The 14,760-nt window shown below is 47.9% G+C and overlaps 3 protein-coding genes across 10 annotated transcripts in view; 1 reads left to right on the top strand and 2 right to left on the bottom strand.

Annotated features, from left to right (window-relative positions):
- Positions 1 to 2,989, bottom strand: part of Kcnab3 (potassium voltage-gated channel subfamily A regulatory beta subunit 3) — a 7,329-nt gene extending 4,340 nt beyond the window's left edge. For 2 of the 3 annotated variants that reach the window (XM_008855775.2, XM_008855776.2), the window contains exons 1-4: positions 2,001 to 2,989; positions 601 to 644; positions 476 to 513; positions 160 to 239 (exon numbers count right to left, since the gene is read on the bottom strand). In XM_008855775.2, coding sequence (XP_008853997.1) covers positions 160 to 239; positions 476 to 513; positions 601 to 644; positions 2,001 to 2,242 — 404 coding nt within the window. In that variant the 5' untranslated portion in view covers positions 2,243 to 2,989. The remainder of the gene's footprint in view (positions 1 to 159; positions 240 to 475; positions 514 to 600; positions 645 to 2,000) is intronic. The other variant, XM_008855777.2, reaches the window with a different exon arrangement.
- Positions 2,990 to 3,114: 125 nt separating this feature from the next.
- Trappc1 (trafficking protein particle complex 1) lies at positions 3,115 to 4,757 on the bottom strand. 2 transcript variants are annotated; one of them, XM_008855774.3, is made up of 5 exons: positions 4,627 to 4,757; positions 4,422 to 4,520; positions 4,202 to 4,272; positions 3,722 to 3,860; positions 3,148 to 3,464 (listed from the first exon to the last, which is right to left on the bottom strand). In XM_008855774.3, exons 2-5 carry the CDS (start codon positions 4,518 to 4,520, stop codon positions 3,336 to 3,338), a joined length of 438 nt encoding a protein of 145 aa, XP_008853996.1. In that variant the 5' UTR covers positions 4,627 to 4,757; the 3' UTR covers positions 3,148 to 3,335. The 2 variants fall into 2 exon arrangements, with proteins under 2 accessions (XP_017650551.1, XP_008853996.1); XM_017795062.2 differs by lacking the exon at positions 4,627 to 4,757 and having other exon boundaries at positions 3,115 to 3,464; positions 4,422 to 4,620.
- A 60-nt stretch (positions 4,758 to 4,817) lies between these two features.
- Positions 4,818 to 14,760, top strand: part of Cntrob (centrobin, centriole duplication and spindle assembly protein) — a 41,046-nt gene continuing 31,103 nt past the window's right edge. For 2 of the 5 annotated variants that reach the window (XM_029557550.1, XM_029557549.1), the window contains exons 1-9: positions 4,818 to 6,021; positions 7,115 to 7,199; positions 7,437 to 7,518; positions 7,992 to 8,148; positions 9,645 to 9,761; positions 10,117 to 10,233; positions 10,555 to 10,653; positions 13,777 to 14,013; positions 14,329 to 14,475. In XM_029557550.1, the coding sequence (XP_029413410.1) occupies positions 5,740 to 6,021; positions 7,115 to 7,199; positions 7,437 to 7,518; positions 7,992 to 8,148; positions 9,645 to 9,761; positions 10,117 to 10,233; positions 10,555 to 10,653; positions 13,777 to 14,013; positions 14,329 to 14,475 (1,323 nt within the window). In that variant the 5' untranslated portion in view covers positions 4,818 to 5,739. Of the gene's footprint in view, positions 6,022 to 7,114; positions 7,204 to 7,436; positions 7,519 to 7,991; positions 8,149 to 9,644; positions 9,762 to 10,116; positions 10,234 to 10,554; positions 10,654 to 13,776; positions 14,014 to 14,328; positions 14,476 to 14,760 lie in introns of those variants that run through there. The other 3 variants (XM_029557551.1, XM_008855769.3, XM_029557552.1) reach the window with 3 other exon arrangements.

Genomic DNA, 14,760 nt, shown 5'->3' with positions numbered 1-14,760 from the left:
ACACTTTTAAAGGTGTTTCCTATCCATCTTTACTTCTTTTTTTTTTTTTTTTTTTTTTTTTAGTTTTTTTTTTTTTTTTTTTTTAAAGAGGGAAACAAGAAGCCCTAATGTTCTCTCAGCCTTCTAAATATAACTTAGCTCCTTCACTCCCGTTCTTACTTTCCTGCTGCGTACACTTCAGCGGTGTCAAACAGGTTTACGCCATGCTCATAGGCTACTGTCAGTATATCCTCTGCTGTCTAGGGAGGTGAGAGAAAGTTAAAGATGAACCACAGCTCCTTCATTACCTCCCTCACTGCACTCTAACCCACAGCACTCCAGCCCTAGTTCCCACACTCTCCCTTTTTCCCATCCTCCAGTCTCAGATCCCTCATCCCCCGTGCTTGCCCAAACCCTATCTGGGCCCCACTTTCCCCTTTACTGATTCCCTCACCACAACCACCTCTACTCTGCTTCTAGGTCCCATCACTTATACCTCATCTGAGATCTGAGAGCCAAATGTGACCCAGGTACCTGCAAGAGAGAAGTCAGGCACATGAGAACTGTGGGAGGCAGGCCATAAAAGAATGCCCCCTTCCTTTAATTCCTATTCTAACTCACCAAGACCAAGACAGGATACCCGGAGACCAGACTTTCCTAGGTTCCTGCAGGATACAGAAGCAGCAGGAAATGGTGAAGTCTCCATTAGGGACTTGGATTATCAACCCCTAGCTCTCATCCTTCCAAACTGAGAAGCCCTCAGGGGTCTCAGTCCAAAGAAATTAGACCCAGTGGGCTGATGGGATTGGACAGTGCTATCCCCATAGCAGAGGCCCTAGGAATATTGTTGAAAGAACAAGTGAACAACTAAGTGATTGTTCCTTGAGAGCCACTGTCCAGTGCCTCCATTCCTTCTTATCATCTGTGCCTTCTGGTTTGTCTTTCTCCTGGGCCAGATTCTGCTTTTATCCGAGTCATTTCTAGGATGTGTAGAGTAGTGGTGGGCTTTGAGAAATGTGGTTGACTGTGGTGCGTTTGAGAGTGGACCCCGAGTCAAAGAATCCCATGTTAAAGGGTGAAAAAAGTAACCAAGTTCAGACACATGGATAGGCAAGGGTCCCTGGCTAGTCTGGGCACATAGATGAGCCTCCAGCAAAGGCAAATGGGGGTGGGGTGAGGGGTGGATTTGACAGGAAAGCCCAGTTTTCTCTCTTCTCCTCATTGGCTTATACAGTTGGGTACAATGAGGGACCAAGTAAGGGAGTGCCAGTGACTGGAAGAAGAGGAAAGGAACTAACAAATCTCCTCCTCTTCCCAAGGCATCAGATCCAAGTAGTCAGCTCTACTTCCTAATCAGGGCTGCTACAGGGAGAGGATTGGATACCTCAGGGGACAAAGCCAGGCACATCAGTGACCTCAGCTCATTCCCAAGCAGAAGCCCCTTCCCCCTCCCCTCAATCACTTCTGAGTCCCTGGCCCCTCCTAGTTCCTGGAGATACAGAAAAATTCCATCCACCCTCCCCACCTAAAGTGTGAGGATGAAAGATATGGTCCCCCTTCCAATATGCCCCGTTCCCCTCTTCTGCCTTGCTCTCTCCCGGGAAAGGTCGCAGGAGACTGGCCCTGGGACTGGTGGGGGCACTATCTGGGTCAGGCGCCCCAACCGGCCAGAGTGAGATGCTGTTTCCCTTCGTTCTCTCCCCAGGACGCTGACCCAAGGACACTCCATTGGAGGGGGGATGCAGCCTGGAGATCCGGGCGTCCTGGGCTTTCTTACAGATAAGGAAGGAAGCTCAGGGGCATCCCCTAGGTCTGGCAGGACTCTATCAACCTTGGTAAACTTCATCTTCTCATAGTTGGGACCAACGAAGGACCAAGTAAGGAAGTGCCAGTGACTCGAAGAAGAGGAAACGAACCGGGACCTTTTAAGCGAAGTTTGAAGGGGTCTTAGCGGCCACCCCAGGAAGCCTCGGGGGGCCCGAAAGGAGAGTGAATGGGTAGGCTGCCTGGCCACCCCATACCTGTATTTCATGCCAGTGCCTCTGCCGGTGCTCTCTCGAAGGGCCCCAGCGGGTGCTGGGGGTCGGGGGACCAATGCAGCTCGTGCCTTGGGGCCCGATCCTCCACCCCTCGGAGGGTTCCCGTGCCCTGCGCCCACCGGCCCTCCATTACCGCCCCCGGGGCCTGGCCGGGGTCCACACAGACGGTCCTCACTGCTCCGGCTGCGAAGGTTCTGCTCGGTACAAGCGATAGACACCTGCATGCCGGCTGGCCAGGGCGGAGGAGGGGGCTCCGAGGGAGCGGGGAAGTCCGAGGGCAGACACCGGGGTAGTGGTGCGATCGCTGGAAGAGCGGGAAGGCTGAGGAGTCTGCAACTGAAGCCTCCGAGCAGGCTCGGGTCCGCGGGGGCGGACTGCTGGAGGTCGCCGGGTTGGCGGCGGGAAGGAAGAAAAGTGAGGGGCTACAAGAGTGGTGGTATTCAGATACCAGGAGCTATGATACAGGGACTAGGAGCGGGAAATGGGTAAGGATAAAGACAGAAGTCGATGGCGGTCTTCGGAGGATAGAGACCCAGGGACAGGGGTGGCGAAAGACGGATGCCACTTCAGCTGGAACCGCTGCGGGACCGCTGCAAGCTTCTGTCCCAGCTCATCAACATGCAGACCCGCCCCCTCATCTGCATATACCCGCCCTCTTCCAGCCAAACCTGTCGCTCATCTACATAAGCTCCGCCTCCCAAAGGCTCAGGCACTTAATATGGAGCTGGACATCCGCTATTAGGAACGTGGTTCTCACACTTTCGGGACTCGAAGCATGTCAGCTTTCTTCTGTTCAGTCGGGATGGATTTTTTTTTTGTTCCCCAGAAAACGAGGTTTGGCGACAAGGTGACTGTCACAACTACGGGGGAGGAGGAATGTATCTACTACATCTAGCAAGCGATAGCAAAAGTTACTGCCAAAATTCTACAAAACGCAACAAAGAATTATCTAGTTCAAAATGTGAACAATAAAGCTGAGAAAAAAAGCCCGCTGAAAAAAAACTCTTTGTAGGTTTCAGGGTATGCTGCTCGCCCTAGTTAACTTTGTGTGGGTCAGATTGGGAGGGCCCACAGAAACTGATACACTCAGGCTGCGGAGGGTGACAAAAATTTTATTCTTTGCGATTCAGAGTCAGGTAGGGGATAAAACTGGGGACTGTAGGCTTCATTCTGATGGCTTCATTCTCCTGTGGGCAGGAGAGTGGTGGACCTTCTGGTTGAAGCTCTGGGGAGGAGTGGGTGGAAGAGCTCACAGTGCCACAAGTCAGGAAGGGCTCAGGCAGTCACAGAATCTTGAGGGGTGAGGTAGCAGGTGTTTCAGCCAGCTCGGGCAGAGAAGAAGGGCAAAGATCGGACATAGGAGTCTAGCCGGGATCGAAAGAGCTCACTTTGCACCGTTTGTCCCAGTGGGCATAGGGGATTCTTCACGACCAACTCCACATACAGCTGTGGAGAGGAGGGTGTAAAAGCCAGGTTTGGGGCACTTTTCATTTTCAAACCCCAAACCTTGTATAACCCTGTACAAGGAACAGGGGCTGGGAGGCAAGCTCTCCCTTAGGAGAAGCTATTAGTAGGGGTGTTTAAGGACCGAAAGACCCCTGAGAAAACTGAATCTGATCTGTATATAATACAGAAGGATTAGGGCAGGACACCTGAAGGACTCCTAGGGCTCTGGTACAAGGGTTCCCCTGGCTGACACTGACCGCACTGTAGATGTGGTGCAGCACATCTCTGATGGGGCCCACGCCCAGGTCAGTGTTCATGACAACCTTGATTCCAGTGGGCGTCTCATAGTAATGGAGTTTGTAACGGCTAGTTTGGAAAGCCAGAAAGCCATCCTTCCTGCAGAAATGAGGGTATTAAAGACAGGAGTGGAATCATTCCCAAAGAAATACTCGTGATCCCCTCAGTCAATTCCTTCTTCCTGTTTGTCTAAACAGATGGTTGGTAGCAACCTCAATGAATAAAGACACCATCTCCACTCCTCAATTCAGCTGCTGCCTCCAGCTCTTCCTTCCCTGTAGCCGCACCTGCCAGCTTCAGGACATTTGCTCCAGATTCCACCTCTCTCCCCTAAGACCCCTCCCCTTCTAGGGGTCAATGCTCCATCCATTCCAGAAAATACCTCCCACACCCAAATTCTGTCCAGCCGTTCTTCAACATCCCCTCTAACACGACCTTACATGTCTAGCGGGGACATCTTGCTGACAAACGAGCGAATGGAGAAGAGCATCCCATACATTAGCTTGTACTCCTGGAGGGAGAGGGGGCAAAGTTAGGTCTCGGTAATCTAGAGAAAGGATGGGGGTGGGAAGGAGCCGGGATGTGGGGAAGAGGGACTGGGCTGGGACTCTGCATTTGGAGAACAAGATCACAGGGGCTATGCCTAGACCCTCCGATCACCTCTTCCTTGGGGATCCCCGCTTGCTTCTTGCGGTGCCACTCGCTGTAATGCAGACACACTCCATTCCGGTCAAATAGGTACAGGTTGTGAACGGTCATCTGCAAGACAAAGTGCCTCGCTCACCGGCTTGGCCCCGGCTCTGTAGGTTCAGGTTTTCCGCACGGAATCCTTCCAACCAGGTTGGAACCGCACCCCCGGACTCACCGGAAATGCTCTGAGTGTCGGAGACTAGCTACTTCCGGCTTCCAAAGCCCAGCAAAGCAACAACACCGAGCATTAACCCCGCCTCAACACCGGCTAGTCTTACGCCTGCTTCCTCTCGCAACCAATCCGTGGCCTCCGAGGCTGCGCACGCGCTCAGACACCCAGGCTCAGGGAGCGGTGAGGTGCTGGGAGCTGGGTATCGCGGGCTGGTGATGTAACCAGGCGAGGGAGGCGGGACTGAGCGTGGTGGGCGGGAGGATGCCAACGGTTTTGAGAGTAGATCCCCGCGCGACCAAAGGGTGGACATCGGCCTTTCTGGGTCGGGGTTCGGGGCTGGGGTACAATCCTTCTGTCCACCTTGGCAAGTTGGGGGCTGAGGACTGACGGTGCAGAGAATTAGTGGGAACCGGGTGGTCGCGGTAAAGGCGCTCGGGCTGGTCTGGAGGACGCGTGATATTTAGGGACATAGGAGATTGTGGCAGGGTTCACAAGGTTTCTTTTGGTGGGGTGAGGTGGGAGGGATTCTACGGATCTCAGCTGTGGCCCTGGAGGGTCTGGAGCAGATATTCAAGGGAGCTGACTGGGTAGAACAGGTGGAGAGGGGTGGGATGGGTGTGTTGGCAATGAGGTCCTGCCTCTTTTTGCCCTAAAACTAACTGGGGGGCAGACATTGGGTTTCTGTTGGGTTTGGGGTCTGTTTTCAGTTTGCAGGTTTTGGTGTGAAGACGGTATGAGGGCGTTCAATTGACCAGGGATAGCCAGTGCTGGAGTTGATCTGCAGCTTCCAGCCCTCAAGTTGGGAAGGAGCTGCAGCGGTGCTGTGGCCCCAAGGGTGCTCTTCTGTCCAGCGTCGCCTCTACCCTGCACACCCACTGTGTTTCCCAGGAGCTGCGGGGAGGAATGCCTTTGCCCTCTCCATGGCCTCTGGAGCCCATGGAAACCTTCCCTTTTATCAGAAAGCCTTGATACCCTTATTTGCTGAGGATCCACCAAGGCATCTTCCTCCCTTCCAAATCTTCCTTCTCTGTGAACTTATCCCCAAATTTGGACTCCTTCAAAACTGAACTAGGAGTTCCCAGTTTTCTGCTGTATCCAGCTGCCTCTTTGCTTCTCATGGCAACATCAGCCACCAGCCCCAGTTCACCTCTTGGGACAGAGGATCTCCTGAACCATTCATCAGAGCTTCCTGGGTTGAACCAGGTGTCCTCTGAGGTAACCTCCCAGCTCTATGCTTCTTTGCACCTCAGCCGCGAGGCTGAGGCCACAGCCCGAGCCCAGCTGTATTTAGCCTCCACCTCTTCACCTCCTAATGAGGCCTTAGACAGTTTGGCTCAAGAGCTTAGTCGCAGCTTGTCAGTTGGATTGGAGAACAACTCGAAGAAAAAGGTGAGAGAGGTGTGTCTCGGAGATCTCTAGGGTATTAGAAATTATTAGAATCTTGGCCTTGCAGGTAAGCATTGCCAAGATTTGAACTTCTTGTTAGATTTCAGTTTCCTCTTAATTGCAGTTTTTCTTATTTCTCAGTGAATGCTTTTTACCTGGGAGTGGCCTGAAACAACATAATTTGGGAAATTGTGAAAGGATTTGGAAGCTCTCTTTGCTGAGATTTGAACACCTATTATTGAATTTTAATTTCCTCTTAAGTACATAGATCTTCATGCTTATTTCTTGGAGCAAATGTATATGAGGGAGAGTATGACCTTAAACAACATGATATGGGAAATTGTGACAATTCCTAGTGGGTTGGTTTGTTATATTTTGTCAGAGACACCTGCACTGTGAAATAGGTTGTTGTCCTGTGACTTGGTACCTAAGCCCTATCGCTGGGGCTGGGTTTCATGGTTCCAAGTAAGAACTGCGGATTTAAAAACAGCAGCAAAATATGCTAAGGTTGAGTCAGTCGTGGTGATGCACACCTTTAATCCCAGCACTAAGGAGGCAGAGACAGGTGAATTTGTGAGTTCAAGGCCAGCCTGGTCTGCATAGTGAGTTCCAGGCCAGCTGGGGCTACAGGAGACCCTGTCTCAAAAAGAAAAAAAAATTAAACTTAAAAAAGCTAAGATTCTTCCAGCTTAAAACTATTTTAATTGTATGGTCCAAAATTTGGTGTACAAATTATTAAACAGGTATGTTTATAGGGGAGATAGTTATACTGACAAAAAAGATGCCAGTAATCTGCAGACTAGTTAGATCTTCCAGAGTGTGAAATCCAGACACCACAGCTACGAGGACTTTAGACAGGTCATTTGCTCTTTAGTTGGCAAAAGTCCCCGCAACTCCCCAGCCTTCTTTTATAACTGCTTTATTCACTTATACTCCTTTCTGGCTTCTGTAAGCATTTGAGTTTCTACTTCAAGGTTAAGACCTCCTTATTGGATCTAACTGCTTTTGTTGCTTTTCCAAGGTCCATTTGAAAATTCTACTCTGGCAGTATATACATTGTAGATTATACAGGTTATATGTGACTTCTCTGCGCCTTTTTTTCTAGGATGGTTCTAAGCATATCTTTGAAATGGAAAGTGTTCGTAGCCAGCTCCAGACCATGCTCCATACCTCACGTGATACTGCCTATCGTGAGTGAGCCCCATCTGTAGAACTCTGGAGGAAAGCCTAGATTTAAGGGTGGGAGACAGTGGAAAGAAGAAGCAGGAACTTTGACTTCTGGGGCATGAGACTTGAGAAGAAAAGGCACCTGTTCTCTGGGAGAGGGTTTGGGGAGTGGAGAGGTAGAAAAAGCCCTCTCTTCTTCAAATGGCCCCTGTTGCTGTTCATACCTGACCTCACTGTGGTATTTCTTGGGCTGCAAGCAGGTGATCCCCTCACTCTAGGAATTGGCTTAGAGAGACGGGAAGAGGACTCCTTTGATAGTGACAGCACAGCTACCTTGCTCAAGTGAGTGTCCTCCAACTCGGTGGAGTCCTTCTGTCCTTCAGGTTCTTGTGGCTCACTTCCTTTCTTGGAAATCCATGTGTTGCATTTCTTAGTTCTCCCTTCATCATTTATTTATTTCCTAGGGACCTAAGAAGCTTGCCATTTTGTTTTCCTCCTTTCTCCTGTTTTCTGTGCCCTTTATTCCTTCTGGAACTTGGGCAGTAGCTGCCTAGTACCTGGTTTTTCCTCTTTAGTCCTTCTTTCCCCAGAAGAATTATTAGATCATTACTGTAGGGAATGTTGTATGGGGAAGGACATCATAGAATAAATCATAGGCCTCTGCTGTTTATGGCTCTCTTGCTACTTAGCATTATGACCTTGGCAAATCTCTTGCCCTTGTGGGGTCTTGGGTTTTCGAATATGTAAAAATCATGGTGGGATCAGCAGGTCTTAAAGACTTTCCCAATCCTACATCCTCTACTTGATTTGCTCAGCACCCGGCCCCTGCAAGACTTGTCTCCATCCAGCTCAGCCCAGGCACTGGAGGAGTTGTTTCCCCGCTACACCAGCCTTTGTCCAGGGCCCCCACTCAATCCCCCAGATTTTCAAGGAATGAGAGATGCACTGGACTCAGAACATACACGCCGCAAGGTGAGATACAAAGGCTTTCTTCTGAAAGTGGCAAAGATTAGAAACGGGACCTGAGTAGAAAAGGAAAGATGAGGGTTCATAAGCTGGAAAGCTGGGCCTGTGCTCTAAGGTATGTTAAGAGAGGCCTTTAGTGACAGTCCATATAATGCGCTACCACCCCTGCAGTTAGTCATCAGATTACTCTGTGATTCCCTTCATACAACTTAAAAAAAATTTTTTTTTTTTTCGGTCTTTTTGAAACAGCGTTTCCCTGTAGCTCCAGCTGGCCTGGAACTCACTATGTAGACCAGGCTGGCCTCAAACTCACAGAGATCCTCCTGCCTCTGCCTCCCAAGTGCTGGGGCTACAGGTGTGTGCCACCACACCCCTGGCTTAAAAATTTATTATTTTTTTTATGTGTATGAATGCACTGCCTACATGTAGGTAAGTTACTCATGTTGTACAATGCCCACAGAGGTCGAAGAGGATGTCAGATCCCCTGGAACTGGAGTTATAGACAGTTGTTAGTCCCCATGTGGATCCTGGGAATTGAACCTGGGTCCTCTGGAAGAACAGCAAGTGTTCTTAACCGCTGAGTCATCTCTCCAACCTCCCTCCCTTCATGTAACTTATCACTGATACATCTTGTTCTATTTTCTAAAATTTAAACTTCCTGAGGGTCAGTACTGTGTCCTGTTTAACACTGGCTCCCTAAGGTCTAGAATATACCTAACATAACTTAACATAAAACACCCCATAAGCATTTGTTGAATGGATATGAACTGTACTGGCTTGTGCAGAGCTCTATAGCTATTGGTAATCTAACAAACTTTTTTTTTTTTTTGTCTCTTTGAGACAGGGTCTTCCTGTAGCCCCAGATGGCCTGGTACTGGCTATGTAGACGAGGCTGGCCTCGATATCATAGAGATCCACCTGTCTGTGCCTCCCAAGTGCTGGGCCTAAAGATGTGTGCCACTATGCCTGTCTCCAATATAATGATCTTTTTCTCCATAAATGTCAGCCTTAATGTCAGAAGGGACAGAGAGATGGATAAGGATGAAGAAAAGGTGGAATCACTGGTTGTCCACTTTGGGACTCTCCCCATTCTTTTAAACTGCTTGGCCTTGAATGAAGGGTTTTCCTCTACTTTTGTTACATTTAGTCATCATGTCCAGTGAGCTCTTTAAGGCAGGAGTAACCCCATACTTTGCAGTGTGGGCTGGTATACCTCTGCCAAATGGTTTGTGGAGATTTTTCTCAGGAAATCCAGGAAAGGGAAGAGCCTGGAGGCTAAACATGTATTTCCTCAGCCAGTAGAAGAAGGCATTTGGAGGTCTTGGTCTCAAGGTTCCTGCTCCAGAATTCTTGATTATCCCTTTTCAGACCAATTCTGTTCCTGGGACCCAGGCTCCCTGTCTCCAGACCATTTCTCACTAAAGATGCTGTAAAGTCTGTAAAGTAGTACTGTGGTGAAACTAAGAATGAGCAGCACCCACATGCCTTACCCTTCTTTCCAGCATTGTGAGCGCCACATTCAGAGCCTACAGACTCGAGTGCTGGAGTTGCAACAACAGCTAGCTGTGGCTGTGGCTGCTGACCGCAAGAAAGATATCATGATTGAACAACTAGACAAGGTGACAGGGTGGTAAAGGATGGTGGGTCTCTCCATGGAGGGTACTGAGGAAGAGGAAGAGGGCCAGACAGTGGTTAGGCTTTTGGGGGAGGGGGGAGCGTTTCTTTTGAGACAAGATTTCACTATGTAGTCCAGGCTGGCTTTGAGCTTTCAGTGACCATCCTGCACAACCTTCAAGTACTGGAATTAAGGCATGAGCCATCACACCCAGCTTGACCAGTGAGCATACATGCTAAGAGTAAGGCGAAAAGGACAGGTTTTCTGACTTGGTGAAGGTAGCTTATGATTTTGCCCCTGGGGATAGAAAAGAGGGCAGAAAAATTATTTGGAATTCCACTTTCTTTGCCTTTCTTGAGACCCTGGCCCGAGTGGTAGAGGGCTGGAACCGGCATGAGGTGGAACGGACGGAGGTGCTTCGGGGATTTCAAGAAGAGCGCCAGGCAGCAGAAATCACCAGAAGCAAGCAACAGGAGGTATGTGACCTGATCATATGAAATTGGAACTATGTCATAGACTTCTAGATGGAAAGGGCAGAAATAATTCTGGAGTTAGGATTCCCAAAAGATTGGCTTTGGTCTTGTAGTAACTCTTCTTAGCCCCTTGCTCTGCCCTTTGTGCATCCACTGTCAGATTTAATTAGACGATGGCTTTCTGGTTTTCATTACACCACATAGTATTTTCTTGGTCCATTAGGTTATTTGGTTAACCCTGGGATTTCATGTTTTCATTCTTAATTATTTTTGAAGTAGAGACATTTTCCTCACTTCCTCTGTTCTGTTTCTCTCTCTTGAAAGACAGTAACCCGCCTGGAACAAAGCCTTTCTGAGGCCATGGAAGCCTTGAATCGTGAACAGGAGGGTGCCAGGCTACAGCAGAGGGAAAGAGAGGCACTGGTGAGAAGATGGGGCTGGGTGATTGTAGTGGAGGTTGGTAGTCACTACTAGAGACCTTTGGACTATCTAGTGGGAGTTTATGATTTGAATGGTATATCAAGAGTAGTATCAAGATGCGTTCCTTAGAACACTAGTTCTGCTAGAGAATCTACCAAAAAAAGATGTGCTGCCAACTAAATTTGAGAGACTGCAAATTGTATCCTTATTAAAGCATTGAAACCGAGGAATTGTTTTAAAATACATATTTCTAAAATGTCTCCATCCCACTTCCCCTCCAAGGCCAGAGGACCCTGGAACCTAGGGCCTCACACGTGCTACACCCTCAGCCACCTGACCCCAGAGTTGAGATTTAGTAGTTATATGATAGGTTTGGGAATTCATATATTTTAGAAATTTTGTAGGTGATTTTGTTCAGCCAGGTATGGGAACATGGCTATACCATGTTCTGGCTATACCAAAAAGTATAGGATGAAACTCAAAATTCTTAGAGCTGAAGTGGTCATATGATTACCTATGTAGTTAGTAGCCAGGTTTGGAACTTGTTCCTTGCATGATACATGCTTGCTATATGCAGGCTAATACTTGTGGGCTTAGTAAACTATGTGTGACAGTGTTGATGGTGGTGGCACTTGGCCAGTTCCTGACAATAGACTGAATTTTCTTTTAAAATATTATTATTATTATTAATTATTAGTTTTTTGAGACAGGGTCTCCTGCAGCCCCAACTGGCCTGGAACTCACTATGTAGACCAGACTGGCTTTGAACTCACAGAGATCTGCCTGCCTCTGCCTCCCAAGTGTTGGTATTAAAGGTGTACACCACCACGCTGGCATCTTCTAAAATACTTTATTTGTTGTTTTTATTTTATATGTACGAGTATATTTCCTGCATGTATGTGCCATGCAATGCCTGTGGAGGTCAGAAGAGGGCATCAAATTCCTCTGGAGCTGGAGTTACAGACTATTGTTAGTCACTATGTGAGTGCTAGGAATCGAACCCGGGTCCTCTGCAAGGGCAGCCAGTGCTCTTAACCGCTGAGCCATCTCTTCATCCCCTGGATTTTCTTTGAATGCAAATGGTAGTAACTATTATGTGTTCAGTACTTGCTATGTGCAGACACTGCCACGTGCTTTATGTATGCTTCTTCCTTTAATCTTCACAAGGCAACTCCGATTATCTTCAGTTTGCAGATAAGGATGTGTGCCTAAGAACACAGTCAGCTGGGCAAGGTGGCATATACCAGTAATCCCAATATTTGGGAGGCTAAGGCAAGGGAATCGTGAGTTCAAGCCCAGCCTGGGTTATATAACAAGACTCTGACTCAAAAGCAAAACATAGTAAATACATGAGAGAACTAAATTCAGACTGAGATTTGAACCTAGGTCCACCTACTCTGTGATCTCTGCGATGAAGTTCTTTTATTGCTGTTTATTTTTAAAATGATCATCTTGAAGCTGGGTGTGGTGGCACATATCTCTAATCTCAGCAGAGGCAGAGGCAGAGGCAGGTGGATCTCTGGGAGATAGAGGCCAGCCTGCTCTGAATAATGAGTTCTAGGCCTGTTGGGGCTACAGGGAGATCCTGTCTCCAAAAACCAAAAAGAGCAAAATAAATACATACATACATAAATAAAAAAATGATCATGTTGATTTTATAAGAAATAAGGAGTGGTTTATATCATATATTTCATAGCCCACAATGAGGTAAATCCTCACTTGACCTTGTATTTCCTTTGAAAGCATCATGAGGTCTTTCTACTCCACACATAGCATGCAACCTCATGGACTTCTATCTCTTTCCTTTAGGACTCTGCCCTCCTCCCTACCTCATTTCCCTTGCTATGCAGAGAAATCCAGCTCTAGCCAGCTTCTGACTTTGAATATCCAACCTGTATTAGTATATTTAGCCTTCCATTTTTTAAAAAGCCAAACACTAGAGGGTTTATACTACTTTTCTTTCAAGTTCTAAAGGTTTCACATCCAAAACCAAGGTGAGGTTGGTTTCTGGTGAGGGCTGGCTTGCAGACAGGTGACTTACTACACCTTACCCTTGACTAGGCAAAATCTGTCTTGCTTTTTTTTTTTGATCTTTTTGAGACAGGGTCTCCCTATAGCCCCAGCTGGCCTGGACTCACTATGTAGACCAGGCTGGCCTTGAACTCACAGAGCTCTGCCTGCCTCTGCTGGGATTAAAGACATGCACCACCATGCCTGGCTGTCTTGCTCTTAAAAAATTATTTATTCTTTGCCAATTTCATGCATGTAAACAATATATTTTGATCCTGTGCACCCTTAAATCCTCCTTCCATTCCTTCAAAATACTGTCAATGCATCTCCTCCCCCCTTTATACTTTCATGACTCTCTCTCTCTCTCTCTCTCTCTCTCTCCCTCTCCCTCTCCCTCTCCCTTCCTCCCTCCCTCCCTCTGCCCTCCCCTCTGGATAACCCCTCTGAGTCCAATTACTGCTGCATGTTGGAATGTTGACTCATCTTGTTGGCTTGATCTTGTGCAGATCTTGTGTAGGTTATGATAGCTGCAGTGAGTTCAAGTGCAATGTCCATGTCATGTCATTTCATAACGTTCCTCCCTGTGCTCCGGCTCTTAAATTCTTTATGTGCCCTCTTACACTAATGTTCCCTGAGCCTTGGGGAAGGGATGTTGATATAGATATATAGATGTTCTATTTAGGACTGAATACTTAATAGTTGCTTATTCTCAGCACTTTGGCCAGTTATGAGTCTCTGGATTAACTGCTAACCACTCACTCCATAGAGAAGCTTCTCTGGCCAAGGTTGAGGGTAGCACTAAGGTATAGAAACACTAATATTTAGAAGGCAGTTTGAAAACAGGTTAATTTAGCAAGATAACAGTAATAGGTTCACCCTAGGGCCTATAACCTTCTGAGCCATGGGCTTTTGACTAAGTTTTCAGTACCAGAAATAATTCCCTCGTGCGGAACAGTGGGATGGAGTTCTTACCTACTACGTTCTAATTGTGTGATCTAGTCAACTGTCATAGTTTTAGTGACGGTTAATTCTTAGAAATCACATTGTATGGGGTGGTTTGCCAGGTGCTGGTCTCTTGAGGACATACTAAAAGTCTGTTTTCTCCTGGGGCTTCAGGAAGAAGAAAGGCAAACACTGACTCTGAGGTTGGAGGTGGAGCAGCAGCAGTGCCGGGCCCTACAGGAAGAGCGGGATGAGGCTAGGGCTGGGCAACTCAGTGAGCGCAGGAACCTGGAGACACTTCAGATTGCCCTAGAAAAAGAGCGGCAGGCCTGGGCCCAGCAGGAACACCAGCTGAATGAACGCCACCAGGCACTACAGGAGGAAGGCCAGGCTCAGCTGGAAAGGGAGAAGGTAAAAGTGGCTTAGAAGAGTTGGCAAATGGAAACGATGGGCAAAATTATTGAACGGGTAAGATTCCAGAATACAGAGTATAATGGGACAGGGCTGGAGAATGAAGACCTATATGTGGGAGGCAAGACTGAGCGTTGTGAGCCAGCATAAAGGTCTGGAGACGGCAAATAATGGAGGGCCAAGAGGTGGGAAAGAGGATGAATGGGAGAAAGGAGAGAAGAAGCTTGGGCTTTACTTAGCATGGAAGCAAGAATTTGGCAACAGATAACCAGGAACGAGATGAGCATATACTTACAGCTGATTTCCCTTTTGCAGGGGAACAGCCAGAGGGAGGCGCAGGCAGCCCGGGAGGCCCAGCAGCAGTTGGTGCTGGTGCAGTCTGAGGTGCGGCGGCTGGAAGGGGAGCTGGACACAGTCCAGAGAGAGAGAGACGCTCTGCAGCTGGAAATGAGCTTGGTTCAGGTCAGCAGCAGAAGGTTCTTGAGGGTTTTCTGTAATTGGGAGAAGCAGGTCTGAGCACACACAGGGACTTCATGGGAATCTTGGCAGATTCTCCCATCTCAGGTATTTTGGGCTTATCATTGGGTTTCTGTGTAATTTGTTACAATTCTTTTTTTTTTTTAACTTTTATAAAAACTTTATTGAGAATTTCATACATGCATATAAGGTGTTTTGATCAAATCCATGCCTACTCCTTCCCGTCCAACATTCCCCTCTCTGAAGAGGTAACCCTAAAATCTTTTAAGG

This window comes from Nannospalax galili, unplaced genomic scaffold (assembly GCF_000622305.1).
Source record: "Nannospalax galili isolate Female #2095 unplaced genomic scaffold, S.galili_v1.0 scaffold146, whole genome shotgun sequence".
In the NCBI taxonomy this organism is placed as follows: Eukaryota; Metazoa; Chordata; class Mammalia; order Rodentia; family Spalacidae; genus Nannospalax; species Nannospalax galili.
Note: the sequence above shows the minus strand (reverse complement) of the source record. Positions and strands in the feature narration are given on the sequence as shown.

Coding starts and splice junctions, on each gene's coding strand:
- Trappc1 (XM_008855774.3), bottom strand. CDS start 4,520: ATGACCGTTCACAACCTGTACCTATTTGACCGGAATGGAGTGTGTCTG. Junction 4,273..4,421: donor CGGGGATCCCCAAGGAAGAG/GTGATCGGAGGG, acceptor CTCTCCCTCCAG/GAGTACAAGCTAATGTATGG. Junction 3,465..3,721: donor TGCACCACATCTACAGTGCG/GTCAGTGTCAGC, acceptor TCCTCTCCACAG/CTGTATGTGGAGTTGGTCGT.